Source organism: Phyllobates terribilis, unplaced genomic scaffold (genome assembly GCF_046119375.1).
Source record: "Phyllobates terribilis strain yellow unplaced genomic scaffold, ASM4611937v1 Scaffold_11__3_contigs__length_659146591, whole genome shotgun sequence".
NCBI classification, from domain to species: Eukaryota; Metazoa; Chordata; class Amphibia; order Anura; family Dendrobatidae; genus Phyllobates; species Phyllobates terribilis.
In genome coordinates this window covers 531587871-531615613 of record NW_027362771.1, presented here as the reverse complement: position 1 = coordinate 531615613, position 27743 = coordinate 531587871, and the positions used below count along the sequence as shown (strand labels likewise).

The 27743-nt window shown below is 43.3% G+C and overlaps 1 protein-coding gene across 4 annotated transcripts in view; it reads right to left on the bottom strand.

The window, feature by feature from the left end:
• Positions 1-3201: 3201 nt before the first annotated feature.
• Positions 3202-27743, bottom strand: part of TCF7L1 (transcription factor 7 like 1) — a 54868-nt gene continuing 30326 nt past the window's right edge. Inside the window, exons 4-13 of one of the 4 annotated variants that reach the window (XM_073653744.1) lie at positions 18959-19042; positions 13737-13869; positions 13540-13657; positions 13374-13457; positions 12764-12907; positions 10760-10919; positions 10573-10680; positions 9327-9374; positions 6608-6656; positions 3202-4718 (exon numbers count right to left, since the gene is read on the bottom strand). In XM_073653744.1, coding sequence (XP_073509845.1) covers positions 4315-4718; positions 6608-6656; positions 9327-9374; positions 10573-10680; positions 10760-10919; positions 12764-12907; positions 13374-13457; positions 13540-13657; positions 13737-13869; positions 18959-19042 — 1332 coding nt within the window. In that variant the 3' untranslated portion in view covers positions 3202-4314. The remainder of the gene's footprint in view (positions 4719-6607; positions 6657-9326; positions 9375-10572; positions 10681-10759; positions 10920-12763; positions 12908-13373; positions 13458-13539; positions 13658-13736; positions 13870-18958; positions 19043-27743) is intronic. The other 3 variants (XM_073653745.1, XM_073653747.1, XM_073653748.1) reach the window with 3 other exon arrangements.

Genomic DNA, 27743 nt, shown 5'->3' with positions numbered 1-27743 from the left:
GCGACCAATCACCGATTTGGGCGCCAAATTTAAATATCGGCCGCGACCAATCACAGATCTTGGCTCCACATTTAAACACCGCTGTGCTGATTGGTCGCCGACGCTGCCTGCGACCAATCACCAATTTTGGCGCCACATTTAAATAGCGTCGGCGACCAATCAGCACAGCGGTGTTTAAATGTGGAGCCAAGATCGGTGATTGGTCGCGGCAGATATTTAAATTTGGCACCCAAATCGGTGATTGGTCGCGGGCAGCGTCCGCAACCAATCAGCACAGTAGTGTTTAACTTTTGCGGTAAGATCAGTGATTGGTCGGGTCCGAAGACCGCGACCAATCATCGAATCGCCTTGGTGAGGACCAGGGAGCGGCGCTGCCTGTGCGGGTACTTCCGCAGCGAGAACCCGGGACATGAGCGGGCGCTCGCAGCAGAAGTATCCTGACCCGCAGCGCCGCTCCCCGGTCCTCCCTTCCGCATGGAGGTCAGCGACGCCGGCGGTCCTTCCGCTGCTACCGGCCAGGAGATGAGCGCCTTGCGCCGCTCATCTCCCGGCTGCATCTCCGTCCCACCGATGGGTCCGGCTGTCGAGGTCCTTCTGCTGGTACCGGCCGGGAGATGAGCGCCTCGCGCCGGTCATCTCCCGGCTGCATCGCCGCTGAGCTCCGTCCCGCAGATGAGCCGCTAACGGACGCCATCTTTTTTCAGAAATCCCGCGCCGCTGATTGGCCGCTGCCGGACCAATGAGCGACGCGAGATTTCCAAGACAGACGGGATAAGACGATATAGATAGATATATATATATAGAGATATATATATATATATATATATAAAACCGTAACAAAAAGAAAAAGAGCAAAAACAATTCATCGGTGCCACAGTGAACCACAAAAACAAGGTTGATCGCCACCAGACAGCCAATCGGGAGGCAACACTGGGTGTTTTAGCAGTGAAATGCCAAAATAGCTGGAGTCATCCCACAGGCTGCAGATCTGAACCATTTAGACCCTAAATTTTAGGACATTGTATATTAAATGTGGTTTCAAATCACAATGACCCAAGAGAGACTATTGTATCTTGAGACATTATAACCGGAGGCCATTGTAAGTTGTAGGACCACCGAGTACTTACGAAACAAATCTATCGATTAGTGATGAGCGAGCATGTTTGCCACTTGAGTGACACCAGGGTGCATGAAATATCACGGGTGATCGAGCACCATGCTTGAGTCTCCGTGGATTGCCTGCCATACATGGTAATGCTTTAGCCAATATTGCCTGCCATACATGGTAATGCCGGAGCCATCACCACGTTTATTGGCCAACAGCCACAAAACATGCAGGGCGGGGTCTCGAGCACCCACAATACCCTATGCATACCCGTGCATCCGGAAGTCACCCAAGTGGTGAGCATGCTTGCTCATCACTAGCGGAGATGTATTCAAGTTGTGATCATTCGACCTAGTACTTCCAGAATACCTAACGTTCCAGGGTGTTGCTGGCAATAACTTCTATGACGAACACTATAGAATTTAATACTATTCTCAGTAGACTGGAATTCCAGAGCCCGGGTCCCAGCAAAGCTTTCCGGCATCACAGACAATGGCCTCATGCATCAATTGTTGTAACCAGAGAAACTTGGTAAGTCAATCCTGAAGAACCCGCCAGGGACAGCACCTCCTATGTATCAAAAACACTTTAATACTGCCAACACCCAAGAAGTTTGAGTGTTTTAAAAAGGAGGCATGTATTCTCTCTCACAAGGATGAGAAACTAATTAATACATATCTCTATCATGCAAGCCTCTTAAAATCAACTGGGTGGTAAATCAGTGTAGTGAGTGAGTGAGTGAGTTAGTGTGTGTCAAAGAAAAAAAAAAAAAAAACCAACCCGCAGTACTTCTTTGTAATGTGAGCAAAAATAAATAAAGGTTCTATTCCATGCCCAAAGTATATAGTATTTTGGGTACAACAAAGATCTAGATTTGTTAAAGAAAATTACAAATATTTGGCTGCTGTTCTTCAATAGAAACAGCATCACTTTTGCTCATTGTCTGTCCAATAATGCAGCTCAGCTCATGTGGGCAGCACGGTGGCTCAGTGGTTAGCACTGCAGTCTTGCAGCTCTGGGGTCCTGGGTTCAAATCCCACCAAGGACAACATCTGCAATAATTTTCTATGTTCTATGTTTGCGTGCGTTTCCTCGTTCTTCGGTTTCCTCCCACACTCCAAAGACATACTGATAGGGAATGTAGATTGTGAGCCCCGATGGGGACAGCGATGGCAATGTATGTAAAGCGCTGTAGAATATGTTAGCGCTATATAAAAATAAAGTTCCTGAAATAAAAAGGTGCAATTTCCAAGCTCATACATAGCTTTTGAGGCATCAAGCAACTTTAGTGTAAAATTAATGAAAAAGGTTTTTAAATCCAGCAAAGAATTAAAAGCAAAAAAAATATTTGTGGCTTCATTAAAATAGCAGCATGGGCTACCACTGGTGTGGTAGGGGAATGACTAGTTTAGACCCTCCACTGATCACTAAATGGGAGGTATGAAGTGGGGGGCTTCTACCAACTGCAAACAGTATTCTGTATCAGTTTGGTATAAGCACCTTAAGGCTGGGTTTTTTGCCTTATTTTTCTAAAACTCATTAAACAAAAATCATTTTCTCTAAAATAATGGCAAGGGAAAAAAAAAAAAAAAAAGTGTGACCGTGGCCTAAGGATACAAATTTTCCATGCAGATTTGCATTCAGAAAATCCTTAGTGCAAAACAATAGCAGCAAAGTTAATCAGATTTTTTAATAAAGTTATCTACACGTCGCACAACTTTTCTGCACATAAATTCACCTGCAGCATATCAATTCTTTGCGCTCTATGAAATGAAGTCTTGGTTAAATCCTCAGCAAAAATTTGCAAAAAAAAAAAAGATAAATCCACATGTAATTTTGATTCAGAAAATCCATTAATAGGATTCTCAATCAAATGTATAGTGTATGGCTAGTAAACCTTCTTGTGGTCAATCACAAGATAGACGGCACGTGCTAGAATAAGATGGATCTGGAGGCTTCCGGTTCTCTTGTTGAGCCTTTCATTACAGAATAAAGTGTAAGTTTTATACATTTATTTCATCATACACATACACAATAGTGCAAATACTGAGGATTCAGAGAGTCTCATGTGCTTTTATTTGGTTTCAATTGTCTCCATTGAACACAGGTCTTTGTCATGAAGCTGAACACTGAGGGCACAACCCAACATTTGATTCACTGCTCGCAGCCTCCGCACACTGTACCAAAAACACAAGAACAAACCCTTATATTTTAAAAACACAATATATTTTCTATTTTGTTACAAAAAGTCACATTTTTCAAGAATTTTCTTTTCCATAAAAAAAAAAAAAAAAAAAAAAAAATACATAAAACTGTATAGAAGAATGGAATGGAGAAAAGGTGGAGAGGAAAGGAAAAACAGACAAAATCCTCAATAAGTGGGAGAGAAAAATACATGTATAGGCGATAGTAACCCAGGGAATGCCAGACAGGTTAAAAAAAAAAAAAAAAAAAAAAGTTTGCTGCCCTTAGACCAGCACTTAAAAAAAAAAAAAAAAAAAAAAAAAAGGGACTGAATTATTTTTTGTTCCTCCTAACTTTTCCTTAGGACATACAAAATAGAAACATGCACACCCCATTTCCCCTACTCGGGCACGTTTGTATGTACAATATACATGGATTTTTTTCCTATTTCCACTTTTACTTCATTAAAGAAAAACAACAAAAAAAAAATTAGAAAAGAAGAAGAAAACGATAGTTAAGCGTAAAACCGCAAGATCAAATATTGACCAATAATGCATGCGGTTCGTGTACTTGTGGCCCAATGCGATCAGTGGCTGCGCGCTGGAGGGGAGGTACAATCCACCTAAAGAGAACACGTGAGCCGGGCGGCCCCATATCCTGATGAAGGGGTCCCTTTAGTAGACCACAGCGCTCCGACTCTCCGCAGAAGACAAGTCTCTTGTCAAGTGATGCGCACCCTGTGTGGCCAACGTCTTGAAATATCTGCACCATTATATGGGGGTGTCCATATCCACAGAGTACAGTCTGTGCCTGAAGAGTTGCAGGAAAAAAAAAAGTGGTCCCGCTGGTAGAGCGTTATATATATTTATATATATGTACACACACCAATCCGTGCAGAGCAAAATCCATATCTGCAAAGCAGTATACATATACTAGTGCAGAGCAGAGTAGGTGCCGATCTGCAGAGTACAACTCCTTTATGTGAAACGATCCCAGCCATAGAATTTAGATTTTTTTTTCCCATGTCAGTCACTGGATTTGGTCACCAAAGAGAGGGGTTGTGCCTGCAATAGGGGTAACGGAAAGACACCGGGTGGAGACAACATAGAGGATGTGAGCGGGATGGGCCGAGAGAGCAACGGCGATCCAACAGAAGACAAGTGCCCGGATAGAATGGAGGACGGAGGAGACTTGGAGGCCAGGAAGGCTGCGGAGTGGCTGAGAGATAACTGTGCTCTTGATTCTGGTTTGGTGGTGAGGGACAGCGGTTGAGCTTGCTCCGAGTGGGTGGCAGCAGGCGCTGCCGGAGACGCGAGAGCAGCGGAGGGTGTGGCTGGCGAGTCCAACATACTGCCATGGGAAGAAGCTGGGCTGTCACAGGTCTTCTCTACAGGAAGATGCTGAACACAAATCTTCTTCGGTTTCGAAACTGCAAATCCAAAAAGGGGGAACAGTTTAGACAATTGAAAATTTTAGAGATTTTCTCCAGGTAGGTGTCCAATGGATAATCGCTGCTGACACTAACTAGGGTCCGATGGCTAGGACCCTCTATTGAGCATGAGTAACAGGAAGCTCAGTGACCTAGAGATGCTTGACATTATGGAGTAGAAGTTCCTCTGGGTCACAGTGGCGGGCTCCCTACTGCACATGCTCACTGGCAGCTGAGGCTAGGACAGGTTTCTGACCGTGTAATATAGCAATTACCTCTATAGGCAAAGGGAATGTGATTTGCTAATTACGAAGAAATTTCAGCATTTATTCAGAATGTAATTCTATTTCCTTCATTTTAGTTACATTCCCTGGAAACCCCTTTAATGATTGCAAGGCCGGACAGGGGTGGGATTGCAAATGATTCTGAAAAAAAGGCTTAGCACCGAGTCCCCCTTCACAATGCCGACGGTCACCTGGCCGTGCAGGGAATTGCAGCTGCCCTCCCTTCACTGTCATGTTGGCCAGAATCGCCACTGTGCAGAGGAAAAACTGAAGAGGACACAGCCCTAAAACAGAGCTGCAGCCTCTTCATTCTCAGGATTAGTGGCGGATCAAGAGGTCAGACCCCCAGCGATCATATAGTGATGGTATATCCAATGAACAAGCAATTGCTTAGTGAATACCCCTAAAAAAAAAGACTAGTTTAACTATACCATATACACCTTAGCAAAAGCCATGATTCAATTCTGTACACAGAGAAGACTGTTTTGTACAGACAGGTAATTATACAATCACAATGGGAATACATAGTTGACCAAAAGGGTCAGTGTTGTTCTTGACCCCTATTTAGAAACAGGTCAGTCAAGTTTATAGTGGCCATTCCTGCCCAAAACTAAGTGTAGCATCATGGTAGGATATTAATCTCCTTGTCTCTTGACAGCGCTTATATTACCCCTATATTTATACATTAGGTTAAAGTTCACAGAGTGTACTCATTAAATAGGACCTTTCATCGGTTTGAGCATGTTGGAACAGCGACTGCAGAGCTGAGTAAAACTTAGTTTATTTTTATTTTAATTTCTCCTCTCAGTTGCAGAGATTAAGTAGGAAGCATCTTGCAGGTGAACAAAACAAGAATCCGCCTCCGCAATAGCTTAGAATAGGCTCTCTCCTGTGTGAGACATTTAATTACAGTCTACTCTCCTCACTGACCACATTCATTTCTACTCCCAGCACTTTTAATCACTCTGCAGTGAGAAAACAAAATCTTTTCTTTTAACTACTAACTCTTCATCTCATGGAAGCCAGTGTGGGGTTAACAGTACAGCAGAGCTGACAGCAGTGTGACAGGAAAGCTGATAGAAGTGTTTGTAATGAGACAAAGCTTAGCTCTGCTGTCCTGTGTCCCCTAACCTCCTAAGCTGGCTGCTATGAGGAAAAAAATAAGTGTTCGTATTCACACTCCTCTCAACTTCCAGCACTTAGCTCTGAAGTGAGATCAGTGATGAGAGCAGTGCGTGATTACACATTTCATACAGGAAAAAGCCTGTTCTAAGCCATTGTGGGGGTGTGATCTTTTTCCCCCCTGCATGACGCTTCCCATTTATGATTGGGGGCGTGTACATGTCCCCACAACAGCTTGAAACAGACTGTCTGCTCTCCTCACCGATCTCACTGTAGAGCTGTGCATGATTACAAAGTACTGAGAGTATGGCAGAGATTAGTTACAAATACTTCTTTAGAGTCCCTCTAATAATGCAGAGCTAAGGGTAACAAAGGCTCCTCTACCCTAAAGTTAATGTCCACTACTACTACCACCGAGTCAGACCACCATGGGGGGCCACATGTTGTATAGGTTATCTATAGAGCTTTATCGCTGCGTCATACCTTCTGCTTCCTGCGACTGTTTCTCTCTCTTCCGCTTCTTTCTCTTGCCCTGGAAAAGAAAATAATTTTTATTCATATATACAACCAATATTCACTAAATGAATAAAATGTAGGGCCATATCCAGGTTGTTTGAGTGTGAGGTTCCATCAGATCCCAATGTCTACCTACTGGGTTATGTTGGTGGCTTGCCAACGGAGGAAGCCCACCAATTATCTATTCTGCGTCTGCTGTACCAAGCTAGACAGCGAGTTGCCTTTCATTGGAAGGACACTGAACCCCCTAATATACAAGAATACATTCCCAAAATTAACTGTATGCTTCGTCTTGAGAGATTTGTGTTTCAGAAGAGAGGAACTACTCTTAAATTTGAAAAAAACTGTGGGTCCCATGGTTGGATTTTCCAGGCCTAGCCCCCTTAACATTAACCTGGCCAAGAATGCTCATTAATAAAATTTAGATCCAAACTGCAATGCAATACAGTGGGGAAAATAAGTATTTGATTTTGCAAGTTTTCACACCTACAAGGAATGGAGAGGTCTGTAATTTTTATTGTAGGTACACTTCAACTGTGAGAGACAGAATCTAAAAATAAAAAAACAGAAAAATCACATTGTATGATTTTTTAAATAATTAAATTGCATGAAATAAGTATTTGATCACCGAACAATCAGCAAGAATTCTGGCTCTCACAGACCTGTTAGTTTTTCTTTAAGAAGACCTCCTACTTGCACTCACTACCTGTACTAATTGCACCTGATTGAACTGGTTACCTGTATAAAAGACACCTGTCCACACACTCAATCACACTCCAACCTCTCCACCATGGCTATGATCAAAGAGCTGTCTAAGGACACCAGGGACACAATTGTAGACCTGCACAAGGCTGGGATGGACTACAGGACAATAGGCAAGCAGCTTGTTAAGACTGATTGGTCAATTAGAAAATGGAAGAAACACAAGAGGACTGTCAATCTTCCTCAGTCTGGGGCTCCATGTAAGATCTCGCCTTGTGAGGGGATGATTCTGAGAAAGGTCAGGAATCAGCTCAGGACTACACGGGATGAACTGGTCAATAACCTGAAGAGAGCTGGGACCACAGTCTCAAACATTACCATTAGTAACACTACGACATGGATTAAAATCCTGCAGGGCACGCAAGGTTACCCTGGTCACGCCAGCACATGTCCAGGCCCATCTGAAGTTCGCCAATAACCATCTGGATGATCCAGAGGAGGCATGGGAGAAGGTCATGTGTTTATTTGAGACCAAAATATAACTTTTTTTTGTATCAACTCCCGTGTTTAGAGGAAGAAGTAGGAGTACATTCCCAGGAACACTGTGCCAACCGTGAAGCATGGTGGGGGAATCATTATACTTTGGGGGTGCTTTTCAGCAAAGGGGACAGGAAGACTGAACCGTATTGAAAGGAGGATGGATGGGGTCAAGTATTGTGAGATTTTGGCCAACCACCTATTCCCTCAGTAAGAGCACTGAAGATGGCTGGGTCTTCCAGCATGACAATGACCCGAAACCCACAGCCAGGGCAATTAAGGAATGGCTCCGTAAGAAGCATTTCAAGGTCCTGGAGTGGCCTAGCCAGTCTCCAGACCTGAGCCCAATACAAAATCTTTGGAGGGAGGGAGCTGAAACTCAATGTTGCCCAGCGACAGCCCCGAAACCTAAAAGATCTGGAGAAGATCTGTATGGAGAAGTCGGCCAAAATCCCTGCTGCAGTGTGCAATCACAGAGGTCAGATGTTTCCTGTAGGTTCTTGACCAAGTTTGCACAAACAAAGGTTTATGTACCAAATATTAAGTTCTGTTTTTCTATTGTATCAAATACTTATGTCATGCAATAAAATGCCAATTATGTAAAAATCATACAATGAGATTTTCTGGATTATTTTTTTTTTACATTCTGTCTCACAGGTGAATTGTACCTACCATAAAAATTACAGACCTCTCCATTCTTTGCAGGTGGGACACCTTGCAAAATTCGGCAGTGTATCAAATACTTCTTTTCCCCACTGTATATGAACAGGTGCCTTAGACAACATTTCTCAAGAACAATAACGGGTTAAAAATAGGTAGGAAAGTTAGAGCTGGAATATAATAACTAGTGTACAGCAGAGAGATACAATGAGACATCCAAGGGTGTGCTTGAATATAGGGGATATTCTGGACAAATTGTATTGTTTATATAAGGGGTGGGGGGGGGGGTGGGGGGACAGCTCTGTACAATAATGTTTTATTTTACACTACGGAATGAACATTGCTTTGAGGGTGGGAAAGGCGAGGGAAAAATGGGACCTGAAGGATTACCTCATCACAATAAGCAATGGACATTTCTTTGAAGAAATAGGGAACCACCAACTGAAATGTCTTTCTTGAACCTGAGGGTTGGACGAGGAGGGCTGGGATAGGGTGGGATTGGGTTTTGGAAGTTGTTTTTGTATTTTATTCTTTTTTTCTGTGTTTGGAAAATGTTCATTAAAAATTATTTGATTAAAAAAAAAAAAATTAAAAAAAAGTAGGGTTGATGTCCAGACAAGCAATTAGCTTCCTGACCCATGACCTCAAGAGCGGTTAGTACTGCGGGGATCATTTTGTTTTTATGGAATATAAGTAAAAGGATATAGGCGATAAGGAGTCCGTCTGTGCGCTTGGCATTTTACTGAGGAGGGACGGGTTTATGAAGAGATGCAACTTCCCGTCTCACCGTCTCCTGCTTGCTCTCATCTCCCGCCCGACCTTTTCTCTTGTATAACTGTGGAACAGTATATTTGATATTTTACTTAACAGTTTACCATGTTTAAGTTGATTTATGCATCACTGTATCCCTTTATCTTCTTTGTAAAAAGACGCTATCTGATAATTCTAAGCCCAACAGAAGGGTAAACCAGCAGCCATGGTTCCCTACAGTTAAGGACCAATTTTAAATTAAAAAAGCTGGAGAACAATGGTGGTGAATAGCCTTAGCTTTGGTGACTAGCCTGTAGGGCATCCAGGGGCGGCCTAGCAGGAAGCACAGGAATGAGGATATTTGGTAGGGACATTGGAGGGCTGGAAGCGGACTGGCTTTGCTAGTGTGGCAAGTTAGAGCGTGCTGCCCCTTGTATGTAAGGCAGCTAGGGAGGCTCATGGCATTTGTGGCATTAAAGTTCACAAAGTATTTAAAACCCCCAAAAAATTATATAAAAATCAAATTATAAATCCGATTTGATGTATAAAAAATGAAATCTAATATAAAAAAAATATAACTACATATTTATTTTGATACATATTAAATATGATATATATTGAATATATTTTTTATATTATATTATTAATCTTTCATCCGTATGGCATCCAATCTTATACATCAAATTGGAAGCTATACTGTTTATTGGATTTTTTTTGTGCACCCATAGACTTGAATAGGAGAGTCTCCTCCAAAATACAGGAGACTAGTGTATGGTGCATTTTATTTTATTTTTTTATTTTTTTAAGTTTAGTTGGTGTTCTGTCCGTGAAAAGAAAAGAAAAAACCCTGACATCTGAACAGCCTTATTGAATAACACTGGTCCGAATGCTGTCAGATTTTTCCAAAGACAGAACTCTGACCAAAAACACGGCGTAGTCTTTGCTGCGATTTACTGTTCTTGCCATATAGTGTGTTTGACCATATAGTGTAGTTTGTGTCACGTGCTAATAAATGAGGTCATATCCAGAAGTCATGTTCTGACATGTTGAAATTCAACATGGCAGACCGTGATTTTCCCAAATATCTGCAGACACGGGGTCTGGGGAAAGTCTGCACTTCCCATACATATTGGATGGTTGGTAGGTCCTGCCAAAAATTGTCAGGTTCATACAATGTGACTCGGTGACCGAGTCAAGTTATTGTGTAAAAAACTGAATTTTGATAGATAATACCTAGCAAGCCCTGGTAGAGACGCAGTGTCCATGTGGGAGGGCATACTTACATAGTTGTCTCTTGCAGACCAGGTTGGGTAGAGCTGGGAGTGAAGCTGCCTCTCTTTCCTGGCCAGCTCATAGTACTTGGCCTGTTCTTCTCGAGATAAAGAGTGCCACTGTGGAGAAATGACAGTCAGACTTTACCTACCCTACCACGACATTCACGTTTCACGAACCACCCGAAGAAACACCTACCCTACGACCAAGGATCTGATTGATGGCTGCACTCTCCTTAAGTGTGCACTCTGCTACGACCTTGGCTCTCATCTCTTTCATGTACAGCATAAAGGCATTCAGCGGCTTTTTAACATGTGGCTTCTTCTCTTCTTCCTTTTTAATTGACATGCTGGATTTCCTAAAGGACAAGAGGGTCAATAAAAATCCAATACATGAATGAAGCCTGCAAAAAGACCCATGCCTGCTGTATAATCAATGAAAATAGGAACCAGTAATCTGAGTGGGAATGGTAGGAATTACAGGACTTGCTTTACTTCATCTATTTGTATAGAGATTGGCAAGATGAAGGGATTCCTTCTCTGAAGGGTCAGTGTTGTCCTGCAGTACATGGACAACCCATTTACATTCATCAACACTGAAGTTGCAACAGCAAGAAAGAAGAGTTGAGGAGTTAAGGAAAACACGGGATGGATAGAAATGGTAATGATATGCAAATTCTGGAAAAAAATGGATTTGTCCCAGATGTGCTCGATGGGAGATGTCATTAGTCGGCAATTACACAGGAGCTGCCAGCAGAGGATCTTGATGATTTGCTGACCAAGTGCATTCAGAACATTCCTCAGACAGCCATTTATAACCTCATTGATAGCAGCCGAGGTGTGCAAGTGCAGTGATTTATGATCGTGGCACTCGTGATAAAATTGAAGCAAAAATTTCAAAAACATCTTAATTTATTCAGTTTCCATTTTTCATTAGCGCTATTAGCATAAATCCCAGCACTTACATGCCTTGGTTGCCATCAAAGTGGTTATAAATGGTTGTCTGAGAAATATTCTGCCGCGCTGAATGCACTTGGGCAACTTATCAAGATCCGCTGCTGGCAGCTCCTTTTGTAATTGCCGACCAATGAGATCCCAGACGTGTGCGATAGGAGATTAGTCCGGAGACACTGCAGGCCATGGTAGCACGTTTAGCCCATACAGGCTGCTCACTGTAGCGTGATCAACACTCCCCTGTAGAGGTTCTGCAGGGAAATTTTATAATTGCCGCTAGGTTCCTGCACAGATTACAGTTTATGGTGTCCTATTCCTGGGCCCCTGAACTATATATTCATTTTATCATTGGAGGACCCTTTAAAAAGGGAACCCGATCCATGGGCAGCATGCATCAGACACTGGGTGTATGATTTCAGCAATATAAATATATACATTATATGTAAATATATAGCCACCGAGGAATAAGCTGCACGGGAACCTAGTTGGACAGGAAGGTCACTGGCTGCTTCTCCCTGCCCGCTCCCCTTGAGTGATCGGTCTCTCCCTATACACGTCACCGGGGACCCCCCTGTCCAATTACTCCCCTCTGCGGCTCAGTCCCCAGCAGCCATTTAGCTAAGAATCACCACAGTATTTCACATTGACATGCACGGCTAAAAACCATGCACAAACTAAGCGCCGGATACATGGTGTCCACGGATCAGGCAGCATGTATCAGCTGGGCTGCTGGGAACAATCATTTTTAAAACTTAAAGGGGTATTCCCATCTCCAAGCTCCTATCCGAATATGTAGGTGGTGTAATATTAGCAAATGCCTCCAATTAGAAATTTAGTATAGTTCTTCTGATTTGCTATGTTGCTTACTCCATGTAGGACATTGCAGTAGCTTAGGTATCCATGATTACGATCAATCATAGTGAGTTAGTTAGCTCTTAGTGGTCGTAACCCTGGATACCCAAGCTACTGCAATGCCTTGTATGAGATGAGACACAGAGAATCTGAAGAACTATACTACATTTCTAATTGGAGGCATTTGCTAATATTATAATTACTACACCTACTATATATTAGGATAGGATCTTGGAGATTGAAATTGCTTAAAGAGGTATTCCTATCAACAAACGAGCATTTTGCCAGTTCATCAGGTGATCGCCGACCTGATTAAACCGTCAGATAATCAGGAAATGAGTGATCCTAGGAACATCAAAATTATTGGCCAGTGTAAAAGCACCCAAAAGTGACTTACGTGTTCAGATTGGGACTGAGGTTTCCAGAGGACGGCTCCTGCTTAACAACTGGCGAGACAATGGCAGGGTGAGGTATCCCTGAGGTATGCAAGCCGTGGTGAGGAGGGGGCACCATGTGCGGAGAGAAGCGGCTGGAAACCAAACTGCAGGAACAAAATTCATTTAATATCTGAGGAACAAAAAAAAGTTAGAGGCCAATTCATTATTGCATTTACCCTTTAATTTTCATTTATTGGGTGTTTTTCGCCTCTTTTTCATTTGAGTCTTTTAAATTCTATTTTATATGTGTTCGTCTGTTTTTGCTTTTATGCCATTGCGGGCAGGGTATTCTGTTTCCAGATATTTTTAGCTGATCGTCAATTGCGATTATTTAAAAAGTTTCAAGATTTTTGCACAAATGTACTACAGTCCACCCTAGAGTGATTTTCATGTATGGCAGATATTTTGGCGCAAATTTTCCGACATTTTAGTGGAACATGTGACTTTTTGTGCTAAAAAGTAAAAAAAAAAAAAAAAAAGAATAAATAAACCGCAAATGATGAGTCGGGCCCTTTGTTTTCTACGAAACAGTAGATAAGTGAGAAAAGGTATGACAGGAAAGTAGAATACCTGGACATGGAGGCGTTCATTGCCAGCGCGGGATATGGGTGCCTGAATCCACCGGGAGGGATAGAATACATAGGTTGGCCCTGTCTGAGACAAAAGGTCTATGAAACGAACTGCCCTACAGGAACAATACAAAGCCATATAATCCCAATACAGAGGAGACACTTACTGTGGGACCAGCCAGCCCAGCGGATGGGGAATCTGTCCTACAGCTCCTGGGGACAGCGGGTAGTATGGTGAAAGCTCTGACGGGTGAGGCGGGCGCGGGATGCCTGTAAACATGAAAGCTTAAATGGGACATACTAAACAAAGAAAAAAGTCAAAAACTACACATTTCAATAGACTGTAAAGTAACCAAAGTCTTACCAGTCTTTGGATCTATTTCAGGTGATAAATGTCCAGGAGGGGTCACTGGTGAGAAGCGGTCGTTGCTGTAGGTGATGAGGGGCGTTAGAGGGTGCATATGATGGGGATGCTGGACAACTGGCACCTTGTTTGACTAAAGGGGAAAAAAAAAAAAAGGTAAAAATTTCAGAAGGATGAGGTGGGGATCTGCAATACACTAGTGACTACAGGACACATACTACTAAAAATATATTATACACACTGATTAAAGGGCACCATTTTAGTCCATCTCTGGCAGTCCCATACAGAATGATTGGAATGGCACTAGAGTGGAGAAAAAAAAAAAAAAGAAGAAGATTTGCAGGAACCTGGTCCAACGGCCACGTCAATAGTGCATGGCAGTTGAACAGAGCCATGTCAACCTCCTCCTACCTGCCAGCATCCCTAGCACCTCTTCTGATTAGTAGGCTGGGCGCCATGTCATATGTGTGTCACATTGCAACGATGATAATGTCACACTAGGCCTACTAATTCGAAAAGGCGCAAGGGGAAGTTCATAGGGCTTTTGTTTGGTGGTCACAAACTTCCAACGTGGATGCAGGACCATTCATTGAACTGCAGGGCTTCCCAGTGGCTCAGAGGTTAGAACTAATCAGTTCTCTAGATTCCAGAATGGAAGCAAGGACTGCATACCTATTTGGAGTCCTAAATGGCTACTCCATCTGTGTCCATACAACGCGTAGATGGACCTAAATATTAGGCTAAAAATGTTAACTTGGGCTAGTAAAAATTAACTTAACACAAGAAACTGAGAGCAGTCCTGTAACAAGCGAGTTTAATCTACTCCATCTGCAGGACTTTCCCCCTTAGCGGAGCCCCATTACGGTTCCATTAGTATTTTTCGAGGCAGACACTGAGCAGGTCGGGCCTCACCCTACAACCATTCTTCTACCCCCTCTCCTACATTAAGTAGTAGCTCAGCACTCTGCTGAAAGCTTAATGCCTAAAGAATAGACAGGAATCCAGGTGCTAATACAGGTAGACAAAGGAGGAACAAAAGGGGCCTCGTGTGTGACGAGAAACATTTTACACACATAGATGCAAGCATGAGCTAGCGTGTAAAGCTATGCAAGCATGCGTGTATGTGTGTGCATGGTGTGCAGCAAGACTGAGCATGAATATATGTCTGCCTTGTCAGTGCATACAATCAGCGAACATACTCAGCCTCAATTATATATCGTCCTGCCTCATAATGATCCATCATTTTCTGACAATTGATTTATATTCAGCACTGCCTGCTATAATTAAAATACTTTTCCCATTTACAATCTAAATAAAGCTCGACAAACATAGCTGAAAAGGCCAAAGTTACGGGACATTGTCAAGGATCACAATGGGGGGAGATTTTTTAAAACATGCGCACAACTTAGTGGGAGGGGGGGGTGGAATCTAATCTTCAGTAGTGCACCTTTCCCGTCTCCTGAGTTCTTGCTCACCAGTGGCAGTGCACTTTCAAATGAGTGACAGTTCAGTCCATCGGCATGATTGTGCCACTGGGTAACGAGCAAAAAAGAAAAACAAAGAAATGTTTTTTTTTTTTTTTTTTTACAACCATTTTGAAATTTTAATTTAAAAAAAAAAAAACTTTAAAAACTACCTACAGTGATGCTTAAAAGTTGAGGAATCTGGATGAAACCCATGCAAACAAAGAACAAAAACTCCTTGCAGATGTTGTCCTTAGTGGTATGTCAAACGAGAACCCCAGCTCTACAAGGCAACAGTGCTAACCACCGAGCCAACGTGCTGCCTCCATATTTCTAGATAAATTTGATTTAAAAATGACAGATTTTCACACAGATTCGAAAAGTCGATAAACAATTAAAATCAAACAAAGGAGTCAAAGACATTACTTTTTTTAAACGAGAAACATGATCCAATATCACATGTCTAAGTGGCAAAAGTTTTTGAACCTTTAAGAATAGCAGATAATTTGAAAGTGAAATTTAAGTCTGGCGTTTTTTAATCAATGGGATAAACATCAGCTGTGAGTGGGCGACATATAATATAAATATATATGGATCTGTCAGTCTCATCTTGACAATACACGTTTGTGGAAATGTATCATAATATGAACAAAGAACATTTAGGAGGACCACAGAAGAGTGGTTGATTCTCATTTGGCTGCAAAAGATTAAAAAACAAACAAACAAAAAAAAAACCCACACATCTCTGACTGTGGATTGATGGCGTCCAAACGCTTTTAGATATGTTATGTTCCAATGGAAGAAACTCAAGAACATTATTACCCTCCACAGGAATAGCCAACCAATAAAAATCACTCCAAGAGCAAGTTGTATAATAGTCCGCAAAGTCACAAAGGTAAAACGCTAAGCAACTAAAGGCCTTTCTCACATTAGCTAATGTGAATGTGCAGACACAAAGTAAAGGTTCACATACTTTTGCCATTCACTGACATGTAATAATGGACTATACAGAGAGTGGCTGTAATGACTGCCCAGCACTTTGTGGCATATACAGTATGTGAGCAGAACAGGCTGCAAATCAACGCGGCAGGGAGAGATTACAGCTGCGCTCACCGTGTAGTGAGCGGTCACTGTTGCAGTCCAGATGTCTGAAAGAGTGGCTGCAGGAGGAATATAACTTCATTTTCTCCCTGAACCTGCTGCATGCCACTTTTTAACACGGACGCGGCTATGAAAATGTGAAAATTTTTTATGAAAATAAAATAGCGGCACATGTGTACAGCAATATTTATTGTGCATTATGTTTTTATGGGGCACTTTTGCAGGTGGACTCCAGGCGGAATCCGCCTAAAAAGACGCCATATGCATGTACCCTGAACAGGATGTAAAGCAGGCCTGTACAACATGCGGCCCGCCGAACAATGTTGTGAGGCCCGCAGAGCTGTCCGGGATGCACCGGCTTCTTCTTGCCAAATTCAAATGTATTCGCGTTTTTCAAATGCGAATACATTTGAACACTACGGCGCCAAGACAAAGCAAACGCTTATCAGCCCCCGCCCGACGTACAGCAGCGTGATGTCAGCACAGGCAGAGAAGAAGTCGGGCACTGGTAAGCGCTCCGTGAAGTAGCCGAAGATTAAGTGTCATGCTATTTTTGATGAGGGGCCGGGGAATGAAAGGGTAGTGTTGCTACAAGGGCACGTAATGTGGCAATTTGGAGCATTAATGGGGGCATCGTTTAGTGAGAGACAGTGAGGTGGGGGACTTTAAAAGGGGCAGAATGTGGGGGGACATTATGGAGAGGGGCAGTGTCGAGGGGACAATTGGAGAAGGGCAGTGTGTGTGTGTGTGTGTGTGTGTGTGTGTGTGTGTGTGTGTGTGTGTGTGTGTTATTTTGGGCAGGAAGCTCAGTGAGGGGAAATTATTTATTCAGGGGCAGAGCATGGGAGGTATTTTTAATATATGGAGCAGTATGATGCTTTTATTTTTAAAGGCATAGTGTCGGGATGTGATGCAGAAGACTGAGAAAAGGCAAGTCTGGAGAGAGAAGCTCCATGAAATCTCATGGCATCCATGCTACATGGAGACAAAAGGGATGGCAATTACGCCAAATCAGAGAAGATGTCACTCATAAGGTACCTGGATGTAAAGGTTTATTTGTGATACTGCTTGCATTTCATCAGTGCTGTGGTTTCTGTATGGTCCGAAGTTTGATGACGGCTGGTAACAATAACTCCCAGCAACCATTGTTATGGACATACTAGGACTTGTAGATTCATGCAATACAAATGTATATGGGTCTGACCTGACAATTCAATTGGTCACTGTACATTAGTTCTACATTCATGTACCGACTGTTTCTTCCGTTGGATTCATGTATTGACGGTGGTTCTGGCACTGCACTTATGTGATAACAGTGGTTCTGATCTTGTACACATGTAGCAATCCATAACATATTTCATGGCTTTGTTATAACTTAAGTGTCAAAACTTACGAGATTTGAGATGAGGAGGATTTGGAGAGTTTAGGCTAAAAAAAACCCCTCAGTTTTAGTTAGCATGTGTTCATACTAGAGCAGAAACTCTCCAAATCCTTCTCAAATACTCAAAATTTGGATGTGGTGATGTATTAACGCAAGAACCCCTTTAAAAAAAATTTGCGGCCCTTGGAATTGGTTCAGTATGGTAATGTGGACCTTGGACCAAAAATGTTGTGCATTTCCATCTGCAGGTTCCATTTAACACCATTTACCTGCAGATTACACTAATAAGTACAGCTGAATAGTATTCCCTTTAAAAATAAATAATCTTATGTTTGATTATTTGGTTCTCTTTACCTTTAGGACTTATTAAAATCTCATGTAATTTTAGGTCCCATTTATGCAGAAATATGGAAAATTCTGAAGTTATCAAACCTTCAAACACTGTAAATCACCTATCCAAAGAACGATAAATAAGTTTGTGATAATGGGGTGGTCAGATTTCTGAAAATGAGCACCCCAAGCTCTTCCATGTGATGGAAGTATTAGTGAGGATGTGTAACCACTTCTCCAACGACAGTGAATGGAGCAGTGGTCTCACATGCTCACTACCACAACTCCTACAAAAGGACTTTGGGACAAATGTTTCAAAATTGTAAGGGTTTCAATGGTCAGACCCTCACCAATCACTCAATGATCACCCATTTTATGTGCAATACGTGTTTATGGGACAACCTCTTTAAAAGTGGATATGCACCTAAAATCTGTCTTTTTACATGTGACATTTATAAGATCTCAAAAGAAAGGATCAAAGATTGCTGGCACTATAAGACTCGTGAGAGCTGCCAAAGATATAAAGCCCTCTGTTAGATCAACCCTTGTACTCCAATGTCAGCTCTCTACAGATATGACACGCCAATTACCAATATCCCATGACCGAATCATACATTGTCAGAACGTACAACCTCATCTGATCAAATGAGTCAATGGGTCCATGTAGGGAGAGATCAGCAAGGTATCATTGTACACGTGATTGGAGAGAAAGTAATAAAAAGATTTGTTTCATAGACCTTCTCAACTCACATAATTGGGGTAAATCGGACTTGTATGGGTCAGTGCTGTATAGTAGGTCCAAGGACCTTCCAAAACACCTAGTTAGTGCAGTGGTACCATAACACACCCTACAGTGTTCATACTTAAAACTAACAGCATAAATGATATGGACCTATCCAAACAAATATATTCACCTCTATGGCATCACGCCACTAGGAGATACTCACCAGGTGCGCAGGTGACGGCGACCTGGCATCCTTCAAGCCGGCAGTACTGGGGGCATCTAATAGAGGCCATTTCATCTGTAAATACTATAAAAGACAAAATAGAAAAGTTATTTAAAATATATCTAGACAATGAGAATAGAAAAGATGTGCAGCTGAACATTCCTGATAGTTGTAATTGTCCTGAAGACCATCTAGATGGCGCTGTTTTAGCAGACTTATATAGGAAAAAGTTGCTAGAAAATCTTAAAATATCAGGGTAGCCATGGTCAACGCAGACCCCTCACATGCACAACTTCATCTATGAACATTAAATAGCCTGAACTGGTGTCAGAGTCGTAGGAATCTGCATGGTGGAGAAATCTGGAGTATAGGCCCATAGAAGTCTATGGGTGCGGTGGGCATGTGTAAAGCAGCATAAAAATGAGAATAAGCGCATTAGTCATAGGTTTCTTAAAAAGTTCCTGGGAATAACTCAGACCCCACATTTGATCACCATGTGCTAGGTATACGTGCGATGACATCAGCCGCGGCTTACCGGGAGGCACATCCCAATGGGAAGTAATCAGAAAACACATTTTTTCCCTAATTTTCGCTTAACCATACAATGACCGCAGTCCATAGTAGTATGAGCTGATTTATTTTTTTTTCTTTTAAGTTTTCACAGAAAAAAAAAAAAAAAAAAGTCTTCTTGTCAAAATGGAATAAAAATGAGGTAATGATAGAGTCCATTTGAGAAATTAGCTGCCTGTAAAGCTCGGTCTATGGAGGAAATGTGAGCCGCCCTCCTCCCACAGATGCTCCAGTGCTGGGGAGGATTTAGGGATTTGGTGTAGGGCAGGGGGGTAGCAGGAAACTGCCGGCCTGGGCAGATATAAATCCTGGAGGATCCCGGGAATGTTTACATGGGAGAAAGAAAACTGGGGCAGTAAAACCAACAGAGAGCAAGACAAGGTCCAGCTGTGAGATTCCACTTCATCCTAAGTGACTGGAGACCTTGTTCTCCTCACAGCAGCCACCACATTACTGCCTCCTTCCAGCACAAGCTGCTAAAGTTTATTAACCTTTCCATGCTGGAACCTTAAAAAAGGGCTCATGCCCAGCGAAGACTAGGCATGCATAGTGCCAGGCCTGCCCCCACTCCGGAGAGTGCTGTGTGGGTGTTTTGGGGGAAGGGTGAGGGTTCTGCAGGCCCCGCCGAGTGACTGGAATCCAGCAGGAAATGTCCTTATTGTTCCCGATGACAATTTCCAGAACTTGAGCAGACAAATGGCATTGTCGCCCCCCATCAGACCCCCTCGGACATGCCTCCCCCTCTCCCCTTACTAAAAACAGATTTCCAATTTTAAACCCTCTTCCATACAGACAGATAAGCAAATATCTCCAGAACGCAAAGGGCTAAAAAAGCTTAATGGAATGGTTCCTGTGATAAAGGAGTAGTTGGCTCGTTATCGTAGAGCCGGCCATGTCTAGCCGGTGGCAAATAACTACAGAGTACAATAAGTTATTATTCACACCTTGCCTGTTGATCATATCAGATAGATCGGTGCCACAGCGGCTCCTCTGTGGTTGTATGGTACAATTTTAATTTATGCATCTATGGCCGTTTTAATAAAAGGAACTTGTCAGCTTCAGTTATTAAGGTATCACTAGAATGCTCCAGGTAACTAACTGGGCGGATCCAAGTCATGGAGAGTCCTGGGGTCCCATATTTCTCCAACTGACTTCCTGTGCTTCTGACATCACCACTAAGTGAACGGAGATCCTGTGCATGCATATCGACAACTCGGGATTTTGTATGCCCCAGATCTCAGGGCAATTCAGTCGTGCCCTCCTTGGCCATCATGTATGCCCCAGATCCTATGGTGATTCAATTGTGCCCTCCTTGGCCATCGTGTATGCCCTAGATCCTATGGTGATTCAGTCGTGTCCTCCTTGGCATCATTTGGCCATGGTGTGTGCCCCAGATCCCATGGTGAGTGCCTCAGATCCTATGGTGATTCAATCGTGCCCTCCTTGGCCATCGTGTATGCCCTAGATATGCCCTAGATCCTATGGTGATTCAGTCGTGCCCTCCTTGGCATCATTTGGCCATGGTGTGTGCCCCAGACCCTATGGTGAATCAGTCGTGCCCTCCTTGGCATCATTTGGCTATGGTGTGTGCCCCAGATCCTATGGCGATTCAGTTCTGCCCTCCTTGGCATCATTTGGCCATGGTGTGTGCCCCAGATCCCATGGTGATTCAGTTGCGCCCTCCTTGGCATCATGTATGCCCCAGATCCAATGGTGATTCAGTTGTGCCCTCCTTGCATCATGTATGCCCCAGATCCAATGGCGATTCAGTTGTGCCCTCCTTGCATCATGTATGCCCCAGATCCAATGGCGATTCAATTGTGCCCTCCTTGGCATCATTTGGCCATGGTGTGTGCCCCAGATCCAATGGCGATTCAGTTGTGCCCTCCTTGCATCATTAGGCCATGGTGTGTGCCCCAGATTCAATGGCGATTCAGTTGTGCCCTCCTTGGCATCATTAGGCCATGGTGTGTGCCCCAGATCCCATGGTGATTCAGTTGTGCCCTCCTTTGCATCATGTATGCCCCAGATCCAATGGAGATTCACTTGTGCCCTCCTTGGCATCATTTGGCCATGATGTGTGACTCAGATCCCAGGGTGATTCAGTCATGCCCTCCTTGGCATCATTTGTCCATGGTGTGTGTGCCGGAGATCCCATGGTGATTCAGTTGTGCCCTCCTTGGCATCATTTGGCCTTTGCGTTTGCCTAGAGCTTATGGTGATGCAGTAGAGCAGCTTGTCGGCAGGATCAGGGAAACAATCAAGCCCAAGTACATTCTCAGAGCACAAGTGGCATGTGAGAAGGATTTCGGCAAAACCTGATAGGATGTCAAGCAGCGAGATATGGACATGATCTTGACACGAACACCAAGACGCCTAAGTATGCCACTGACTCAAGTAAGCAATATGAGTACAGTGCTAATTTAAAGAGATGATTTTCAAAAAAATAGTGAACTTGTGTTCATAGCCTAAGCTTGCGAGCAGGACCCTCCCTTCTCTTGGCATCTCTGTTGAATTATGTGTTACTCTAATGTCTGTACAGGTCCCCTCTGTAACGTAAAGTGCTGCAGAATATGTTGGTGCTATAGAAATAAAAATTATTATTACACAAGGTCATGTTTACGACACCCTTTGTAATCCCTACAGAACTGCTCTCCAGCTTTTTTCCCCAAGTTGTGGCTATCAGGGCATGAGGGAAGTTGTAGTTTCACAGCTGGAGAGGCACAGGCTGGAGAACACTGCCCTAGAGCAAAAACCTGCACCAATTTCATTTTAAAGAGGACCTGTTAGCGGGAATAAAAGAAGGGCAAAAACTGGTCACCATATTGACCCGGTGTTTCCCCAAGTTTTTTATTTATTTATTTTTTTTTTAAAATCCGCCGTACGGTGCCAGAGATATGGGCCTTTTATTTGGTTCCATTTTTAATTAGCTTTACACGGGGGGGGGGGGGCTCACAATAATTATGCAAAGCAGCCTAAAGACACACCCCCAGAGAATCCTGTGGGCAACACCCCTTTAGCAAAGACCATGAAAATAGCACTAAAATAAAAGGCCCATATCTCTGGAACCATATGGTGGATTTTAATATAACAAAAAAACAAAACACTTAAGAGGAGCAGTGGAAATAAGAGTACAAACTGACTTGACAACAAGCCCCCTTTAAATGTACCCAACACATTTCTGCCATTGATACGGACGTGGCAGAGTTGACCGTCATTGGCTACAACTAAATCAGATTTATCCATTTTCCATATGTCAATATTTCTCCTTTATTAAAAAGTTTCTTTCCTAGGACAAAGTGCCTTTATTTTCAATAGATCAGTCTGCCATCGCGACAATGCTTTTCCTCTGAAATTCTTCTATATTTCTTGAATCGGTGATTGTCATAGAGTAGAACTTCTCAATCCAATTTTTTTTCCTCCTTTACATAGGACTGCGGTTAAGTTTGTAGTGTTAGTTAACTTGTGAAAACTCCCTGTTCTAAGTCAGCAACACTCATAAGCACTGACCTGAAAGTAATGCAAGTAACTTAATGAGGGCTCACAAGAATCTATCCAGAGTGCCAAAAAATGCAAGCAGTGCAAACTTGTCCCATGTAGAAATTGTGTAAATATTAAGCGAAACTGCAAACAAAGCTCAATACATTTGCACTTTTTCCCGTGCACCGGTGGATATTTGCACACAGGAACCAGTAGTGCTCTGCGCGTAAACAGACACAGCTATACAGACAGTAACATGCAGACAGATTTCTTAATGCTGAATTGTTTTCTTTGCTATAGCCTGCAGGAATGCTTCCCCTCCCACCCTCCCCCTCTATCCCCTGCTCTCTGCCCGCCTCCTCACCCCCACCCCCCATTGGTGGCACAGTCTCCCAGTCACTGCTGCCCTGGGGATGTTTACTTTGGCTGGGCTTAGACCTATAGCTGTGGAAAAAGGAGAGAGTGAGGGAGACCCAGGGAGGGGATGCAGTTACACAAAGCTGCTATATGCTTCTAAGTCTTCCTAAAAGTTGTAATGGTGTATACTCCCTAGAGGGGCAGGCCACAGAAAGACGAGTCCTCCAGTCACCATCCATGGAACCAACTTCAGTAGACGGAGCGAGCAACGGGAAGGAAGACTGCCTTCATAATAGGCTGGGCCTAGCTAAAGTCTCATTTCAGGTTAACAGGTTGGCCATTCAGTGGACTGATGGTGGCCAAAATTGTCAAGACAGGTCTCCGTGAAGGTTTGACCTCATATCTTTCGACACATCATTAAGTGTTTAATTTGACCATACGATGGGGGGACTTCAGCTCAAGCAGCCTAAGGGCCCCCCCATACACAGAACCTGCAGATATCAACAGGTTCAGCTGAAGGGCCAATATGTGGGAGAGAGGTCGATTGAGACATGTCTCAGACTAACAGAATACGTGCTCCTATGTATGAGAGTCAGCCGCGATTACTGCTGGCCGAACAATCGGCCAAAGCATCGTTAGACCGACAACCATTTAATGTGTATGGCCAGCTTAAGGCCCTCTTATTTGCTCTTTAGGTTCAGATGTTTGGATTTCAAAACAGTCAACAGGTCATCCAGGTAAATAAATGGGACTTCTGATAAAGGCCACAACCTTACTGTACAGATTATTGGCAATTCTAGGTCATTGTACCAAAGCATACGAGAAGATGTACCCACATAATATCCCGTTTATTTTGGGAATAACCCTTTAACAAAATTTTGTTATTCCCTATCCAGAGGATAGAGAATAACTTACTGATTGCTGGGGGCAGTGCCCAGTCGTGAATGGAGTGGAGGTGCGTATGCCCCATCCCCATTCCATTCATTGTCTAACCAAAGTAAGCAGGGCACAGCAGTCCAATAGTCAAAGAATGAAATGAAGGTAGAGCATCTGAACCTCCACTCCATACGAGACCAGGCTCTGAATGGTTTCTGGGTTCCAGAAACCTAGAGGTACCCACCTACCTACAGCAATTGGCAAGACATACCCTATACAATGGATAAAGAACAATAAAAGAGGTTGGCCAACATTTTTTTTTTGTTGTTGTTGTTTATGGCCTATCCTTTGGACAAGCTATCAATATCTGATCGGTGGGGGTGCAACACCCAACACCCCAGCTGATCACCTGTTACCAGCAGCGGCCGAAGTTCTTGAATGCTGCCAGACCACGGCTGTGTACTTCAGATCATTTGCATAGGGGGTGGATCTGCAGTACTTTACCGTGGCCACTATAGTAATGACAGAGCTGTTGTGTTCCGGTAACATTCAAGAACTTCTAGACGCCACCAGCGCTGGTAACAGCAGATTGGAGGGGTTGCCCAGTGTCACACTCCCATCCCTCACGGATCAAATATCCATAGCCTATCCTAAGCAGGACTGTAAAGTCGGAGTCGTGTCGGTATAAAATGGACCAACTCAGACTCCTAAAATATATAATAAATTGGGTACAGTGGTTCAGTCCAGGATGTGATGTAAATGTTTTCATAAGAATTTAGTGAAGTTATGAAATGTCTTATAAATGTCTGTTCCTGATTTAAGGATCTCGGCTTTTAGTGGAGATGAATCTGTGCGGCACTTTACATACACGCGCAGTAGTGAGGCAGTGCTGTGGAGTTGGAAGTCAGGGAAATTGAGAAGTTAGAGATGGTGGTTTGGCTTACCGACTGCACAGCCCTGATCCTAAGAATAGGCCATCAGTAAAGTAGTGGCCAACCCTCTGTCAGTCTTTATCCATTGAATAGGGAAGAACTTACCAATTGCTGAAAGTAGATGATAAAGATAGGCCATCAATAAAGTAGTGGCAAAACCCTTTACCTTTTCAGACTCACCCCTTATGTGCCTCCAATGTCTCAGTAAAAATTTAATACAGTCTCATAACATTGCAGTTTGTTAAAGGTTTTGCTGCTGTTCCCATCGAAACCACAAGGCATAAACAACTCCCATCAGTATTAGGAAGTCATTTTTCAAAGCTGTTACCTCGCACCTCTTGGTTGTTTTTTTCCCTTACCTTTCTTCTTGGGCCAACATATTCCGTGTGAAGTTAAACCGTACAAGTAATTTGCACCAAACTGAAATAAGGGTAATGTGCTCAATCACGATTATTCACAATTGACCCAGCTGAACTAACGAGAACCCCCATGAGACTGACATAAACCAAAGTACAAGTATAAAGTATGATGGGCATTGTTGTAGGTCACCTATAACGGCACAAAAACTACAGCTCCCAGGATGTCCAGTCTTCCTACTTCTTTAGGGATTCGAGAGTTAAGGGGAATTTGGGGATTGTGCATCCTTGTCCAATTATAAACTGAAAAAGCACCACCAATTTTTGCCTTCATATTGCCCTACAGGGGTCTTTATGGTAGTAATATGTTGTACTGGATAGCATTTCCCACAGGGAAAATGACATGAAAGCCTATGCAAGCAAATCTGACCACAGCGCTATACATATGAGAACTAAAAGAGTCAGAAATCAATAGCTGAGGGGTGGGCTGGGGGGGGGGTCACAGGCTAACGTTAATTCAGGCACTGAAATAACTACTAGAAATGTTCTCATCTATTTTTTCCCCCCTAAGCTATAAAAAGCAGCATACTCTCCGTACAAGCCAAGTGCAAGGTGGAGCGGCTGTATTTGGGATTGCAGACAGCCTTCCCCTGACCCCACTCATGGTGATGTTTCCTCCGGCACAGCCTTTGATGCGGCTTACAGAGCGCTGGATGAAAGAGAACCGGGTAGAGAGGGGGAGTCCCCAAATCTGGCAAAGAGACAAAAATACAAACAGGGAACCCCAGACCCCTCCTTACGACTCCAATAGACGAGGCGAGTGTTAACCCTCACTCCAGCAGGCCCTGGAGGGAGTCTGCAGGCTGCTATGAAGACCACCACAATGCAGTGTGGATTAAAAGGAGACTAAATGTAATGTCTATCTTCACTCCACTTGTTGTGTAGCTGGATACAAGTTCTTGCTCCTTCCCTGTAAGCAGCCATTTCAGGTTAGGGAAGAACCAACTCAAAAAATAGTCACCAGGACCTTGAATAGGAGCTTCCACGAAGAAGAAGTCTTCTCATGATCACTACTTTATCTGAAACGTCTCAAGTTCTGGGATCCTTCAGAAACCCTTCCATACATACATGGGATTAATTAGAGATGTCACTAATGACTTCAGGACTTTAGGATGAAGGCTCTTTTTCACGCATTTACAGAACATTAGGTTGTAGGTCTGACCAAAGTCACAATCCAGTCTGCCAATCTACACTGTAGCCAAACCATGTGTGACAAGTGCGCAACGTCCATCACATCGTCGATATATCTGTCAGTAACTTCAGCTGCCATAATTAGGACTATCCCGAGCCGTAGCTCTTTATTAAGAGCCCACGACAATGGCTTCTTTCCCAGACTTGGTTTTTGTACCTGAATGAACATGTCTAAATCGTGAGATATCAACAATGCACATGAGGTCACATGGACTTTTACTTTAAGGGTCAACGCACATAGCGCCTCAACCCCACATTCCCAGGAAGAAAAAAAACAGTGTAAAGTAGTACTGGGAGGGTGGGACAAGGCCCAATAATCTAGTTGTATATCCCCCTACTTGAGTTTCCTCCCACCCCCCTCTCCACTAAGAAAACAAGGTGAGCAAACAGAACTCATTCCAGAGGAATTACACCTTCAGGAAGATTAGCGCACACTCCCCCCACAACCACGCACAAATGGATGCTCATGTTAAAGCCACACACCCCAACTAAAACATGGGCTCCTGAGACATATGGAGAATAATTTACTTTTGCACATCTGTGTTAAGTATGAGAGGAATGGAGGTAATGTATGACATTTATTACCATGTGCGGATGGGGAGTGTGGGCAGTTTGACAGGTCATCGGCACTCCAAAAAAACATTATACCCTTGGGCACACGTGGATGTTTACCTCCACAAAGCACATGCCCACTATCCAGTACTCTGAGAAACTACACTCTTGTATACCACATAACTTCACTGACTTCATCTCTGTCCCCATTGGGGCTCAATCTAAAATTCTCTAAGTAGGTCTTTGGAGAGAGGGATGAACCAAGAGCACCTGGAGGAAATCCATGCAAAACTCCTTGCACATGTTGTCCTTGGTGGGATTTAAACCCAAGACCCCAGTGCTGTAAAGCAACAGTGTTGACCACTTGACAGTTTATGCTGCAATTCTTGCTGGCACCGGCACACTTCATTA